The following is a 15,892-nucleotide window of genomic DNA, read 5'->3' on the forward strand; positions in this document are numbered from 1 at the left end:
TCTCTGATCAAATATATTCACATTTAATAGTTTATTTATTTGTTTGCGTAGTACGAGGGTGGGTCAATAATTCCTTAGAAAAAAGCATTAAAACAGTTTTTATTTTTGTATTTTTTATTTATTTCTCAACATAATCTCCTTAGAGCTCAATACACTTGGTTAGACGTTTCTCAATTTTTTTTAAACCGTCAGAAAAATAAGTTTTCGGAAGGTCCTCAAAATAAGCATTTGTCCGATCGATGACTTCTTCATTTGAAAAAAAACGTTGTCCACTTAGCCATTTTTTTAAGCTTGGGAAAAGGAAAAAGTCACTGGGGGCTAAATCTGGCGAATACGGTGGGTGGTCGACCAATTCGAACTTCAATTCTTCAATTTTAGCCATTGATCGTAAACATGTGTGAACACGGGCATTGTCCTGATGAAAGAGGATTTTTTTCCTGTTTAAATGAGGCCGTTTTTCTTCAATTTTGTTTTTTAGCTGGTCCAATAAAGATGCATAATAATCCCCTGTTATTGTTTTTCCTTTTTCCAAATAGTCAACGAAAATAATTTCACGTGCATCCTAAAATACAGTAGCCATAACCTTACCAGCTGATTTTACGGTTTTCGCCTTCTTTGGACATGGTTTGCCTTCGCAATCCACTGCTTTGACTGTTCTTTCGTCTCGGGAGTATAGTGGTGTATCCATGTTTCATCTACAGTCAGAAAGCGACGAAAAAATTCATCCGGATTGCGTTGCATGAGCGACAACAGGGCTTTAGAGGCCACCACCCTATTGCGTTTATTGTCGACTGTGAGCAAACGCGGCACCCATCTTGCAGAAATATTTTTCATGTCCAATTTGTCATGTAAAATATAAATGACGCTACCTTTTGAGATCCCTGTAACCTCAATTATCTCACTCAACTTTAATCTTCGGTCACTTAACACCATATCGTGGATTTTATTGATCATTTCTGGTGTAGTCACCTCTACAGGACGTCCTGAGCGTGGTTCATCCTTTGTTGATGTACGACCACGTTTATATTCATTTAACCAGTTATAAATAGTTGCAAGTGAAGGAGCAGATATGCCGTGAACTAAATCCAACTCATTTTTTATTTCCTTTGCTGTTAACCCTTTTATATTAAAATGTTTAATAACAGCTCTAAACTCAATTTTCTCCATTTTCCATTTTTCCATTTTCCACAAGCAATTTTTTTTTTTAAATGTACGAGAAACACACAACAACCCGACCAATCTGATTGAAACTTCGCAGCATACTGAATCGGTAGTGCCGCTGCATGAAAACAAACCGCTTACAGTACTAGTCGCGCCACCTGTCGGCTTTTCTAAGGACTTATTGACCCACCCTCGTATATTATAAAAGCCAGTGGCGAAGGCTTAGAGGCCATCCATGGACTGAAACCGTATGCGGTTTAGATCCGTGTGCCATACTAAACTTATGATTTTTGTTCATGAAAATATATTTTCACTAAATTTGTAAGTGTAAGTGTATGGTATAAACGGATACGATCAGATGCTTATAATATAGTTTGTGAAAATATATTTCCAAGAACAGAAAAGATAAGCTTAGTATGGCACACGGTTCCAAACCGCATACGGTATCATCCATGGATGGCCTATTAATAGTAGGCGATTATCTAAACCCTACCTTCTAAGAAAAATAGATCTTCAAATAAATAATTTAATTTAAAAAATAAATAAATACACTGAAAAATCCAAGACAATTGAGAGTCATTTATCGTCAGCATTTAGAAGTACATAGTTTTATTTTATTTAGTAAGATTTATAACCATAACTACCGCGAGTAGCACCGTCTGGATTCAACTATATTATGAAATATTCGATGGGAATTTAAGATGTGGTTTGTATGCGTTTCAGTCACGTGACGCCAGTCACTGTCTGGCTTTTTATTCCGAAATCATAGGTTGTTTAGTTAGCGCCTACATCCGCAAGAACACATTTATTCGAAATAATTATTAATAAGAAGATAATTTAAAAAATAATTTCTATGGGATTCAGTCACATTGATTGTTGTTAAAAATATAAAATAATTTATCTCGCGATTTTTATTTATCAGTTATTTATACTAGTCTTATTATTTATAAGTCTGTGTTTTAAATATAGAAGTATTTTAAAATGTCTAGTTTTACGGGTTAAATTATAAATTGTTATGGAACATGTTCTACACAACAACGGATATTTTCAAAGATAATAGGTAATATATTTTGAGCGTATGTTACGTTTATAAATGTTTAGGAAAATACTTAATTCAAACTAATTGCTTATTATATCAAACTAATTGAGGTTTTGAAATTTCATCGATTTAGAGTACCTATTCATCAGTAGTGATATTGGGTTATCTTCTTATTTCCCGTAAATATATCTGACAAGCGGGTTACTCCACAGCCCACCTCTTTCCAAAAGTCACCCTTCGCCACTGATGAATGCAATTATTTTAGTGTTTTTTTTAAAGATTTTTCATTCCATGAGTAACGGCAAAGTAAAATAAATATATTTTTTTCCATAGTCGAGGCTTCCAAGGCAACTGGTTCTGGGCAACCGGGCAACAAAATGTTATATTCTTATAATAAAAAGAAGAAAGATGGAAAAAACGAACAATTGAAAAAGAGCCAGATTAATGAGGCAATAAAAGATGATGCACCGGCCACTTCCTTAGTCACTAAGTCAAAGGGAAATGCCGCTGCTACTACACCCCCTCAAAATATTTGGGACAAGGCCATAAGGGATGCAGGTGCATCCAAAAGTTACTGCAAGTCCAGAATACGAAAGAAGACAGAATCGAAAATCGGAAATCCAACTGGTCTTTTAAGTGCGAGAAACAAATCAGCAACTGAAGATTCAAGACTCACTTCAATAGATAAGGCGTCATCCGAAAATGATTTTACTTCAGCCCTTAGTGTCTATAAATATGATGCTCAAGATGAAATAGATTATGCGAAAGATAGTGTCTCTGGAATTAGAAAACTTAATGACATTGGCGCTCCCAAATCCAAAGTGTATGATGCAGATTATATGAAACTGTATAAGTCTTCAAAGGTATTGAATATCGAAAAATTGATAGAAGATTGCACCGACAACATTTTCACTAACGATGATCATAATACAGAGAATTTGAACAAATTTTCAGCAGAAGCTGTAATCTCACCTAAAGACATCCCGACTCCTCCGCCGCAAGATAAAATATTTGATTACCTTCCAAAAGATCAAGTCCCAAAAGGAAGATATGTCGATGTGTCTAATTTTTGCACATCTACAACAAAAGTCCAACCAGATGATAGTCGCAGAGGTTCAAATGTTGGTAAAAAATATGCCAACAAGTATTTTGGTCTGCCATCGCAATCTGAACGAAAGTGTACTCATAATAATGTATTCGATTTTTTGAAAGACACGAAAAAGAAGCAGCCGAATCACAAAAAACATTCAATTGATGAAACCGATTACGAATGTTGTCGCTCTGACGCAGCCAATGAGGATTTCAGAGACTATCAGCCTGGCGAACTCTCTTTTGATTTTCAATATGAGGATGATGAAGAGGAGGATGTAGAAGATTCGTACGCTAAGTACAATAGACGTTATAATCTCAAAAGGCCTCATACAACTGGTGAAAAGAATGACAATAATAACACAATGTATCCTCCGGTCTCAACCCAACACGAAATACCGGCAACAAAGTTAAAAGATTCACATGATAGTCTGGTTCGCGCGTCAGCTGATTTTGATTGTTTTAAAACAAAGGCTATTGGAACCAGGAACATTGAGACTAGCTGCAGAGACTTCTCTTACGGTGAATCCAGTCTGATTGCTTCACGGTTCCAACCGGAATCTGTGAAACTTTTCGACATGGATTCATGCAGTATTTCACCAATTTATCCGTTGTATGGGCCGGAACGTCGTGAAAGTCCTGAAAAGAATCAAATAAACATTCCTATTGCAAGTACATCAATGGTAAGTGAATTTTACTCTTCTCTCTAGCTGTATAATTAAGATTGGTATATGGAGTTGTTATAACTGAGAATCATCTATCATCATACATTAGAATTAGAGAAGCAATAGTAACTCAGGTTGGCGCATGATGTATTTTGAATTTTCTGGTGACAAACCAATTTCAGTCAGTTTTACCCCTAATAGGGCTTGTCTCAACTTTCGTAGAATATACTATGTATACTTCTTTGACCATAATTCGGTGGCTCAGTTCCATTGTGCTACAACTAGGAATTAGTAGTTCTGAGTAACCCACGATGGCTGCGCGGCTATGGGTCGACTTGTAGTGTCGTGGGTCTCAGGTTCGAATCCTGGGTCTGGTAAGTGCACATATTGTTTTTTAATTTGTATATGAGTCAGAGTATGGACTTAATAGGTTGAGCAAGTGGCTGACATCCATTTCTCGTAAAAACAAAATCTGTTTACAAACCTCCACTCCGTGGAGGCCCGTATGATCTTATTAGGATCGGACATGGTCGGGGGGGGGGGTGTAATGGCTGATCAAAGTTTTGACTCACCTACACTGACTTGTAGAAAAGTGATAAAACATCGGCCCTACGAGGACAACTAGTAATTTTTTGGAGTTGTCATTTTGTGGAACTGAAGAGGAGCGATATACGAATATAATTGCTAACATAACTCAAAACCTGAATTTTTTGACTTATTGTTCTATGGAACTGAGCCATCGAATTATCCGCTCCTTAGTTAGAGTATACGGGCACTACGTTGCTTTTCTTTGTGTCAAATTTCAAACTAATGTGAGACAAATTGTTATGCTTGTCTCTTGAATACCCTTACTTGAGCTGTCGAATAGGACATCGTCATCAGATGTACACACACTTCAGAATAGCACGTAGCGTGATATATGTTTTTGCTGTAAATAAGTTAGAAATCAGTTTTGTTATGGCGTGATTTACATGTGTTTTTTTTAATTTTTGGTCCAATTTCTTCCAGCTCGATTCCCAAGTTAAGTCTCCCGAGGCCAAATTGAAGAGAAGTATGACTCAGGAAAAGTGTGCACCCAGGAAGCGAGCTCAAAGTACTAATTCAACAATCGTGACCCGCTCTAGAACAGATTCAACATCGAAATTCCCCTGGGGCAACGATCAGAAGAAACCTGCCACAGTTGTAGCTGCGACTAAACCACTTTCTCAGCCAATTGTTCCCAATCCCTATTACGCTCTTGACAGTACTGATAGTGTACCCAGCACATCGGCATGGAACAATAATCTCGGCTTCTCATTGGACAGTGAGAAACCGAATTTGGAGGTTGGTAATCTTAATGAAAAGTTTGATTCATTTACCTTATTATGACTTAGGCAATAGGCACCTTGTCAGTCTACCATGCAACTTACATGACAGTATAAATATATACTATTCATAAGCTATATTTCTGGATCCGAGATAATTCCACTGGTATCTAAAATAACTGGTAGTAGGTACAGCATATTTTAGTTAGTACACATGTTTCACCCTTTTGAGAAATCGTGCCTGCTTCATGTGACTTTGTACCAAATCTCAGCTGGATGGTGTGCTGTCGTTACAGTCCATATTAATTTGAAATAGTACAAAACTTAACCCATAAAAAAGCATAATAATTTTATATTGCTACGGTGTAAATACTGTTTTAATTGTTTGTTCTGCCATGTAATTTGTTTAAAGTATTTTAGGTATGATTTATAAGGCGACAATTATAACTTAAGACGCGGCAGTGATGCTGTAGTCTTGATGGTGTTACAGCGGGATATTAGTATTCTCTTAACCGCCACACCTCAAATTATAGTTGTTGGTCTTTATCTAATTAACATGCCTGGCATGGCTGCTGTTAACGAACGATTTGTTAGAATACTTAAGAGAAGTTGAAATAGAAAAAGAAAACTGTCTACTTGAACGAGGATTTAAAAAAAATTAGGCTTAACGGCCCACGTGCTCGTCGTAGGTCAAAATTGAGTTTTTATTGTCTTTTCAAACCATGATCCTGGACACTCCTTAAACGTTGTAGATAATCTATTTATATAATTTTGAAGCCTTATTATCCTTTAAAGTTATTTTAAACATTTGATGACTGCATAAAGTATTTTTGTTACATAAAATTGTATTCTTTTAAACCCCTCGCTCTAATGTTTTAGAATATAGTCATATTTCGGTACATAACTGTGCAGTGGTGTTAAGATTTTTTACATTTATTAATTTTTAAACGCATTTATAAAACCATTAGTATAATTTATGACGAGATAATTTTTGTAAAATATCCACGATAAAAAATTATATTGATAATCTCTGTGATCCCAAATTTGACAAGAATTAGGCATCTTATTATTCAAAAAATTGGCAAGATTAACACATTTGAAGATGATTCTAAAGATACTTATTATAAGCTATGTCTTTGACCATTCAAGTGTGATAAACATCTTATGAATAATGATTGCTTTATAATAATTATTGACCTAAGAATAAGGTAGTGTTTTTTTGAAATACGCCTTTTCTTTTGTCATTCCCCAGTGGTTAAGCTACAACATACGGCCGTAGCCATAAATTGACAAACTATAATTGAAGTAGGGAGTAAAATGATATTGACGCGCGTGTTTGAACATGTACCGTTTAAAAAAAAAAAAAAAAAAAATCGGTTAGGTACATGTTCAAACACGCGCGTTAACATAATTTTACTCCCTACTTTAATTATAGTTTGTCAATTTATGGCTACAGCCGTATGTTGTAGCTTAACCACTATGGAATGACAAAAGAAATGGCGTATTTCAAAAAAACACTACTTTATTCTTAGGTCAATAATTATTATAAAGCAATAATTATTCATAATATGTTTATCACACTTCAATGGTCAAAGACATAGCTTATAATAAAAATCTTTAGAATCATCTTCAAATGTGTTAATCTTGCCGATTTTTTGAATAATAAAATGCCTAATTCTTGTCAAATTTGGGATCACAGAGATTATCAATACAATTTTTTATCGTGAATATTTTACAAAAATTATCTCGTAATAAATTATACTAATGGTTTTATAAATGCATTTAAAAATTAATAAATGTAAAAAATCTTAACACCACTGCACAGTTATGTACCGAAATATGACTATATTCTAAAACATTAGAGCGAGGGGTTTAAAAGAATACTATTTTATGTAACAAAAATACTTTATGCAGTCATCAAATGTTTAAAATAACTATAAAGGATAATAAAGCTTCAAAATGATATAAATAGATTATCTCCAACGTTTAAGGAGTGTCCAGGATCATGGTTTGAAAATACAATAAAAACTCAATTTTGACCTTCGACGAGCATGTCCCCCCTTAAGGTAGAAAATAGGAATTTTTTTGAAAATAAAAGCTTAGAAAAATGTCTCAGATTTGATCTTAAACTGATTTGGCTGACAGTTTTTTTTTTTTAAAGAGTTTCTTGAGCATTCTCAAGAAATCAACAAACCAATCTGGAATTCTCGTAAAAAAATATTCTTGAATTTCAAGAGATGAAAAAAGTTGACAAATCAAAAGCTTTATACTTTAATTGGTTGTTCCCATGGAGTTAAAAATTCAATGGTTGAATCGATTCCTATAAGATTATAAGAATTATATAACTAACTTTTATTGGTGAAATGTTTCTTAGGTACCGAAATGGCGCATTGTTGAGGTCACAGATGGCGCTTACTGCTCTGAGCCAGAAGAATGCACAGAAGATTATATGTACGCCAAGCGCCATCTAAAAATGGAGCTAGAGGAAAAACGCATCAAAAGGTAAATATGCGTTAATACAGTAACTTTACTAAACTTATAACAATTTCTTTTTTTCCACTGGTCGTTTGATAATAATTAAGCTTGTCTCCTTTCTTGAAGGTGGGGGAAATTAGTGACTCATTCCACCTTTCTGATATACTCTTCTCTATCTGAATGTAACTAAATGAACGAGATGGACGTGAAGCTCGCTAGTAGACTAAACAGTTTGAATGCAGTATTCTTCCAAAATTTGTTTGAAAACCACTCATGCGTTATGAAGAAATATGAAAGATTCATATATTTCTATTCAAAAATATACATAAAATAATATGTATTCTGTATTAATTAAAATAAAACACAATATCGACTGCTTAATCTGCAAACCTAACCAGCGAACTGCACTTTTCACCGAAAATGACATTTTGATGGCATTTTGTTATAAAGCATGTTTTCTATGTTCACACACAAAATTTCAAATCCCTTAACCTATAAATAAATGCGTTATCGTTCTTCACACAAAACAGGTAACTACATTGTGCCAAATTTCCAATATCATAAATGGAACAACTCAGCTCTTTATATAAATTTTATTTACATATAAAAGAAAAGCTAAAATAGTGTAATTCATAGTGTAGCTTATTAATAGTAAAAAAAAAAAAAAATTCGAAGGAAATTTTCATCATTGATAAAGAGTGACTGGTGGAATGCAACTGCTTCTCATGTCTTATTATTGAGTCTCATGAGTTTCGTTGAAACGCGCAAAAATAAAAATGTACAATTATTGTATGTCAAGAACAATCAAGGATGAAATCAATTACATACTCTGCAGGAGCATTAAATTTATTGTCTTATTTTTTAAACCATCTTTCTATTGAAGAGTGCATTGAGTCGTCTTCCGTGTATTTTTTATAATATTCCACGCAAATTTCATAATCAAGAGAACATATTGTTGTTCACCACCTCAAATCTTCTTACAAAATGTCTGAGATACGTAAGTTGATTGATTTGCTCGATATTTTAGCTGATGGCTGGATGTTGTCACATTATTCATGTATATTTCAGATGGGACATACAGCGTTTGAAAGAGCAAAATTTGCTGAAAAAACTGAAGGATAGGCAAGAGAAGATCAATTCGGGAGGCAACAAAGTGACGTGGTCCTATAAAACGGAAAAGAAGAACCGCCAGACGACCTGGTCGTACAAAACAGAAAAAAAAAATCCCTGCCAGACGACATGGCCGTCGTATGAAGATGCTTTGTACATTGAAATAACTGATACTCTTCCAACTGATGAATTTCCAGAAGTCGTACCAGAACTGGCCAAATGGTACGTACCAATCAATAAAATATTTAATGGCATTTTAGTATTACAGTCGAACTTGGTTATTACGAGGAAGATGGGATCGACTGAATTTTCTCATTACTTGCGTTACTTATATCGTTCTATAACTTTTTTCGCGCCACATTCTATTTAACCATCGTAAAAATCCCCGAAACAAGCATGGCATTCATAAACTACTAAAGAACTTGTTTTGGTAGGTACCTACTGACTTCACAAAGCTTAGATTTTTTACATGCAATTTCAACCATATGCGTGAATACCTTTTCAAAGTTGTCGGCGAAAACACCAATTAGGTACTTAAACACTTAACTAGCGTCATAAACGTAATCCGATCCCGGCGGCATCAGTCTAGTTAACTTCCCGGTCCGACTTTATTGCTTAGGGTCGAAAATGTTGTTTTTAAACAATCAACATATTAACATTTTTGCTTGCTATACCCGAGAAGTAGTTCGTTATAAAAGTGAATAAATGTATGGAGAAAATCATAAACTAAATTGTCAACGAATGTTTCTTCATTACATCCGAGATCTCGCTATTTCCGTGATTGTAATAACCAAGTTCGACTGTATATATATGCTAAAAGAAGTGAGTATATAGAGTATTGTTTCTCTCACTATTACACCGTAGGAGAAGAACCACATGTACAGGTATATAATGTTTGAGACTGTCACGGTTGTTTGTTATCGTAAAATAGTTTCTTAACACATTCGTTGCCAACAGGTTTTACGTAAAATAGTGAAAAAAATGATATTGTGTTTTTAAGTAGTATTTGATAGGATGCATTGTTTTTTTTTTGTTTTTTTATGATTTTTTCATGAGGATTATTGGTTTTTTTATGTGCCGGTCACATGTATCCGTCGGGCGTCATTTGATTGATTTATTGAATGGCGCCGGGCCGGCCAATCCGCCGGTCACCTGTCTCGCTCTTGCGCCGGCGACTGCGCGCATAGATAAACTGTGTGCTAGAACTTTTGGCGCGCTAGGTTGTTTTTAGTTAGAATAGACCTTATTTGTTTGGATTTCAACACACGGATCACTCTTATTACTATTAGCGATGTAGTGAATTGCATTACATTGACAATAAGAATATAATTAGATAATAATTTTCCATGGGTGGAACTCTTGTGTCAAATACACTTATTGTTTTTTCATAATGTGTATTCCAGGGAACTCAGAAATAGTGGGAACTGAAATACCCAACGGGTAAAGAGTAGCAGGTAACCGATCTCGAGTAAGGAAGAACCCGGGATAAACTTAAACACGTGTCAAGAATACGTCATACGTTGAATACTGACAACTGCTCTCGGCTTATGCATTAACGTTCATTTAACATTGGTGTATAACACACACTATTGCACGTGCATAATGCGTGTTTCATTTTCGTAGGACACTCACACATTCAAAGCCCTGCATCAAAATGTAGCGTATTGAATATAGTCTATTGGAATTCTATTTATTATCTGTTCTGTGGTGTAGTATTCAGATACCTAATGGATTGATAAACAATAATTTAACTTTTTTGCAGTGAGCCCTCTGCACTACCACGTCTACGTAGCGGCGCCAAGAAGCGTAAACGCCGCACCATCTCGAAACGAAAGGGTAAAGCTACTGGCAATAGAGCAGTAAAGACCGACTTGCCGCAAAAAGCATTAACAGCCATTGTAACTGAAAAAACTGACGAGATTAAATAAAAGACTGACAAAGAACTTATCGTTAAGAAGCATTTGGTACAAGATTATGCATTTCTCTAATTAAAATTATTTATTTTATTCGTACAAAAGTAAATGATGTATTCTAGAAATATTTTTTTACATTAATTAGGCTGTTATTCATTTATGACCAATTATAAAACCATTGATTTTCATTTTTTGGTTTGCTTTAAAGAATGAATAGTATTTTGCCAAACACAAATTAAAGACAAGTTTAACATTAAAATTTAAAAGTGGTCGCAGAAAAAATATTTAATTTTAGTTATAATGGCCTCACAAGATATTGTCACTATTTTGGATTTTTTTTTGTTAAAGTGAAAATAGTTATGAAATTTGTAACCACATCATTGAGAATTCATAGTAGTAAGTATGTATTATATTTCTATTGTAGTAAAATTTATTTTCAGTCTACGTGATATAATATTACTCAAAATCTATTCTTATTTCTTCACACAACTTTATTTTACAATTCGTAATTCGATTTTTTATCAAATTTACACTTAGCAAGATGATGGCTTAAAGTGCACAGTTGCTAACTTCACTTTTGACAATTTTACATGAGGGACAAAAAACTTATTATTTTGTAATTTTTCAATCAATTGAGAAAATTTCAAAATGTAAATTATATATTTCAATGTTGAATGTAATTAATTGTAAGATACAATTGGAAATATTATCATTCATTTATTTTTATGGACGAGTTTGGGAAGGAAAACTGCAGGGTCTGTTTCGCAGCATTATTTATAAAATGTGATGAAAGGTGGAACATGATAATTTTTTTAGAAATTTTATTTATAGTCAATTACTACAATTAATTATATTCTTACTATAAAATAGAAACCCAACTGTTTTTATTAAATAGTTTTTTTTAAATTGTTTTATATTTGATTTTAGATACCTACATATTATATTTACTTTTCCCTCCTGTACCCACCACGTCTCTATATCTGTTTATGGGTGTATACCGTAATATAATAAACGTTAGGCGCCCTTTGGTAAATCTTGGAAATGGATGAAATTTTTATTTTATTTAAATTTACAAACAATTACAAGAAATCTTGTACACATTCATCCCTTTAACAATAAACAAAAACATTTATTAAATTATTTACTCAAAGCTTTGTTAACTAATAATACACTTTTCGTAGATCGTAAACGAAATGGCAGAGTTAGAAATTTTTTGGTTTTTGGTCAAGGTTGGAAATTAATGGTTTAATAGGTCTAAGTGCCAATGAATTTATCAAATTTTCTTGAGGCGGTTTTTCATTAAATTTAAATAACATAGAGTTATAACCTTTATAGGTATAGGACATGCGCAAAGCATGATGCCACAAACGGGCATCAATAAATAATTTTCAGAGAAAAGTCAGTGACTTTGCACTTTAAGCTATCGTTTCCTATATACACTTCATACCACTGGCGAAGGGTGGAGGTAGGCTGTTAAGATCCGACATAAATAGTGCACACTAAACTTTGTCAGTCATATGTATATGTTTTCATTGAACTAAGACTACAATTTGCAGATAGTGCTGGTTAGTTTTTAAAAATCAATTAAAGCCTACCTAAATACCAAACCGTAATAGTTTAGGTACCTATACTAGTTAAGTATGCTATGAGCGATCCGACAAAAATACTGCACACTTTTTCAGTCATTTTTATTGGTTTTCGTTGAATTAAGAATACAATATGACAGATGGTGTAGGGTAGTTTTTTAAAATACACTAAAACCTTCTATCTATAAAATATCTGAAATTATGTACAGTTTATTGCCATAATTTTGAATATTTTATAGATAAATGAATATTTTTCGACTATTCTATAAAAAGTTTAGTGTGCACTATTTATGTAAGATCTTAACAGCCTCTTTCCGTTCACTGCCAGTTTTCATACTCTATAAAATTATAGTTTTAAACCGGATAACAGCCATGATTTTTGTTATGAAATTTTTGAAATGAAACTACATATTGCATTTTTACAATGTTTGTAATTTAAATAATAAATCGCAATAGTTTTTCAATTACTATATAATATGGTAAAATCTTCATATCATATTAACAGTATATAATATGTTTATGATTAATAGATAGCAAACAATATTCTTTTTTGTAATTATTATGTACTGCTAAAGTTTTTTATTACTTATTATGTAGTAATAGAAATTATTATTTACATTCAATTAATAATAGTATGTCTTTCACTATTACATATTGGTATTGATTTTTTTTGTTGCTTAAGGTGAAGTCTTCACTGAGCCTTTTTTAAAGAGGCACCTAGCGGAAAAATACGAAGCTTGCAATTTGAGACATTTTTTTGATAATTTACAATTTCAACTGTATTAATGAATAAATATGTATCTGAAAACATTAAAAAGAAAAATATTTTTTATTTTAAGTCAAAGATAAACTTACAATTGTAAAAAATGTAATAAAATGTGAATTTCTTGAATCGGACCGCACCCTATTATTACATATATTTAATGGTCATATTTATTATTAAAATTTAGTTTATTAAGTTTTCTAAGCATCACCTAAGAGATTTTTTACTAATTCATAGTTTTAATATTTTTTATATTTATTTTAAAAAACATCGATTTTTATAAAAAATATAAATGTGTATAACTTGAAATCCTTTTTATTTATATTTATATAAATATTTTATTTATATTTATAAAAATAATTGATTCATATACACACATATTTATTAATTAATGCAGTTGAAATTGTAAATTATCAAAAAAATGTCTCAAATTGCAAGCTTCGTATTTTTCCGCTAGGTGCCTCTTTAAAAAAGGCTCAGTGAAGACTTCGCCTTAAATGAAGAGGTAAGCTTATGAAAAACATCCTGTTTATGATTGAAAAAAAAAGTTTAACATTATGCTTATTATGATGCAAAATAGGAACAAGGATTGTTTTATTCCTGTTGAACTGAATTGCAATTTGATTGTCGTATGTATTATATTATTAAAATGTTTTTCTGTGAACAGTAGTTAAATAGATGTAATGTATTGATCAAATAAAGGGTCAATGAACAGTTTCAATTTCAAAATGTATTATAGTGTATGGGTATTGGTTATTGTTGTCTAATAGTAATTATAAATTATGATATCCCAAATTGTAAGGGACTTCAAGTATATATATGTATGGATGTAAGTGAACCATTGTACTTATTTAGTGAATTCTATTGGATATGAAAAACTGACTGATGGAAATCCAAAATTGAAAGATGTTATTATGATTTTTATCAAATTTTAATTAACCCGACATTGCGTTTTTCACTGTAAATGGCATACAGTAAACTCTCAGTAATCCGCCGCTCGATTATCCGTTAACTACTATAATCCGCCATTATTTTTACTAGTTGAAATCACAAAATTAAACCCTATAATTCGCTGGTATTCGATTGTAAAATTCAGTAGTCCGCCGCGTACAAGTATACAACGCAGATGAGACGGGTTTATTTTAGAAACTTCTCCTTCATAAAACGTACGTTCATCGCGAAGAAAGTAATGTACCAGGGAGGAAAGTGCCCAAGGACCGCATCCTAATTATGCCATTCTCCAATGCAACCGGGACACACAAACTGAAGTTTTTGGTCATAGGGAAAGCCAGGAATCCTAAGCCATTCAAGAATATCTGCCTCACTGAACAACTGGTTGTGAACAACTTACTGTTTAATATTTAGTTAATACATTTAGTTTATAAATATGTATAATTTGATTATAAATGAAACCGTAATTTGCTAGTACAAAATTCTCAACTATTTTTACGAAATACCTGTTTTAAGTTTTACCATATTTTGTATGTATGCACTATAATTCGCCGCTTTCATTAATTGGACACTTGTCTGGTTTTTGGGGTGGCGGATTACTGAGAGAGTACTGTATGTACATAATAAATATTTAATGCATTCAAACTGATTACTTGGAAGATGAATAATGTAAATTATTGTAAAAATATTAACTTCCTTATGCACTTTCAGCTTCATAGGTACAGATATACTATAAATGGATTGTGTATATGATGAAATTGAAAAAGAATATATATAGTATATATTACAGGAACTATTGTTAGGCAACATACATGTTCTGCCAATGTATTATAATATTAAGAATTATCATTGCGTCTTTGAAGGCTGCTATTATGTTAATGTGGCTTAAAGGCCCATTAGATTTAAGACTATACCAAAAAGGCTGAAGTCGAAATTTGGTGTTAACTGTAATGACACTTTGTCATAATATCTATATTTTTCATTTTACCATTTTCATTAACCATTGATCACATCGTCCAAAATAATACAATTAAGTATATCATAAGGTACCTAATTAAAATTTTAAATGAAACAGCCACTCTCTTCAATTTATTGTATTCATTGTAATTATCTATTTTATGAGACATCACCATTTAATATTCAGTCACAGTTATAAAAATGGTATGATGGTCATTAATCTCGTTAAAGCATTTCATAAATAGATGATGTATTACAATGACAGCAGTACAGTTGTTAAAGTCTATAAAATATAATTATAATATTTATATTTCTGTCATCTTAACCATTTCCATGCCTGATGATATTACTACGACAGTATCTGACAGGATGTAGATTTTTAACGACACATGTTGAATGTAGAGCGAAGCTCTTATTACAATCACTGTAATATCGATAATTTGTGGCCTAGTTAATTATTCAAACAGATGTCACTGTGCTTCATTTTTTTATATTATGCAAATCAATCGACAGTGGCTAGTAATTTGAGTTTAAAGTCAGACGAGATAACTCGTGAAATTTGTATGTGCGGCCTGTCGATCACGGCCTCATAGAGCGAGTAATCTCGCTGAAAGCATAGAACCGGTTAAGACATTAAGAAGAAGCTCGAGTAAAATGGCTGAATTAGTACACGACTAATCCACATTTCTGAAATATAGCACTTTTTCCTTCTAAATTACATAGGAATCATCAATTTATCAGTATATATAATATAATTATTAATCTGTAATACGAATTCGGTACATCATTGACATCTGTGATTTGTTCTGGAAATGATGATGGGTACACACGTATTTCAATAGATTTTGTTGTTGTATCATCAATGGAGATTTAAAAAAC

At 32.6% G+C, this 15,892-nt stretch overlaps 1 protein-coding gene across 2 annotated transcripts in view; it reads left to right on the forward strand.

Moving 5' to 3' along the window:
- Positions 1-11,241, forward strand: part of LOC147080028 (uncharacterized) — a 38,298-nt gene extending 27,057 nt beyond the window's left edge. For both annotated transcript variants that reach the window (XM_085947758.1, XM_085947765.1), the window contains 5 exons: positions 2,534-3,972; positions 4,963-5,277; positions 7,633-7,760; positions 8,802-9,065; positions 10,606-11,241. In XM_085947758.1, coding sequence (XP_085803884.1) covers positions 2,534-3,972; positions 4,963-5,277; positions 7,633-7,760; positions 8,802-9,065; positions 10,606-10,771 — 2,312 coding nt within the window. In that variant the 3' untranslated portion in view covers positions 10,772-11,241. The remainder of the gene's footprint in view (positions 1-2,533; positions 3,973-4,962; positions 5,278-7,632; positions 7,761-8,801; positions 9,066-10,605) is intronic.
- The last annotated feature ends 4,651 nt before the right edge of the window (positions 11,242-15,892 follow it).

The sequence above is a fragment of the Rhyacophila brunnea genome, unplaced genomic scaffold (assembly GCF_057557595.1).
Source record: "Rhyacophila brunnea isolate RB1 unplaced genomic scaffold, BYU_Rbru_1.0 scaffold_1, whole genome shotgun sequence".
NCBI lineage: Eukaryota > Metazoa > Arthropoda > Insecta > Trichoptera > Rhyacophilidae > Rhyacophila > Rhyacophila brunnea.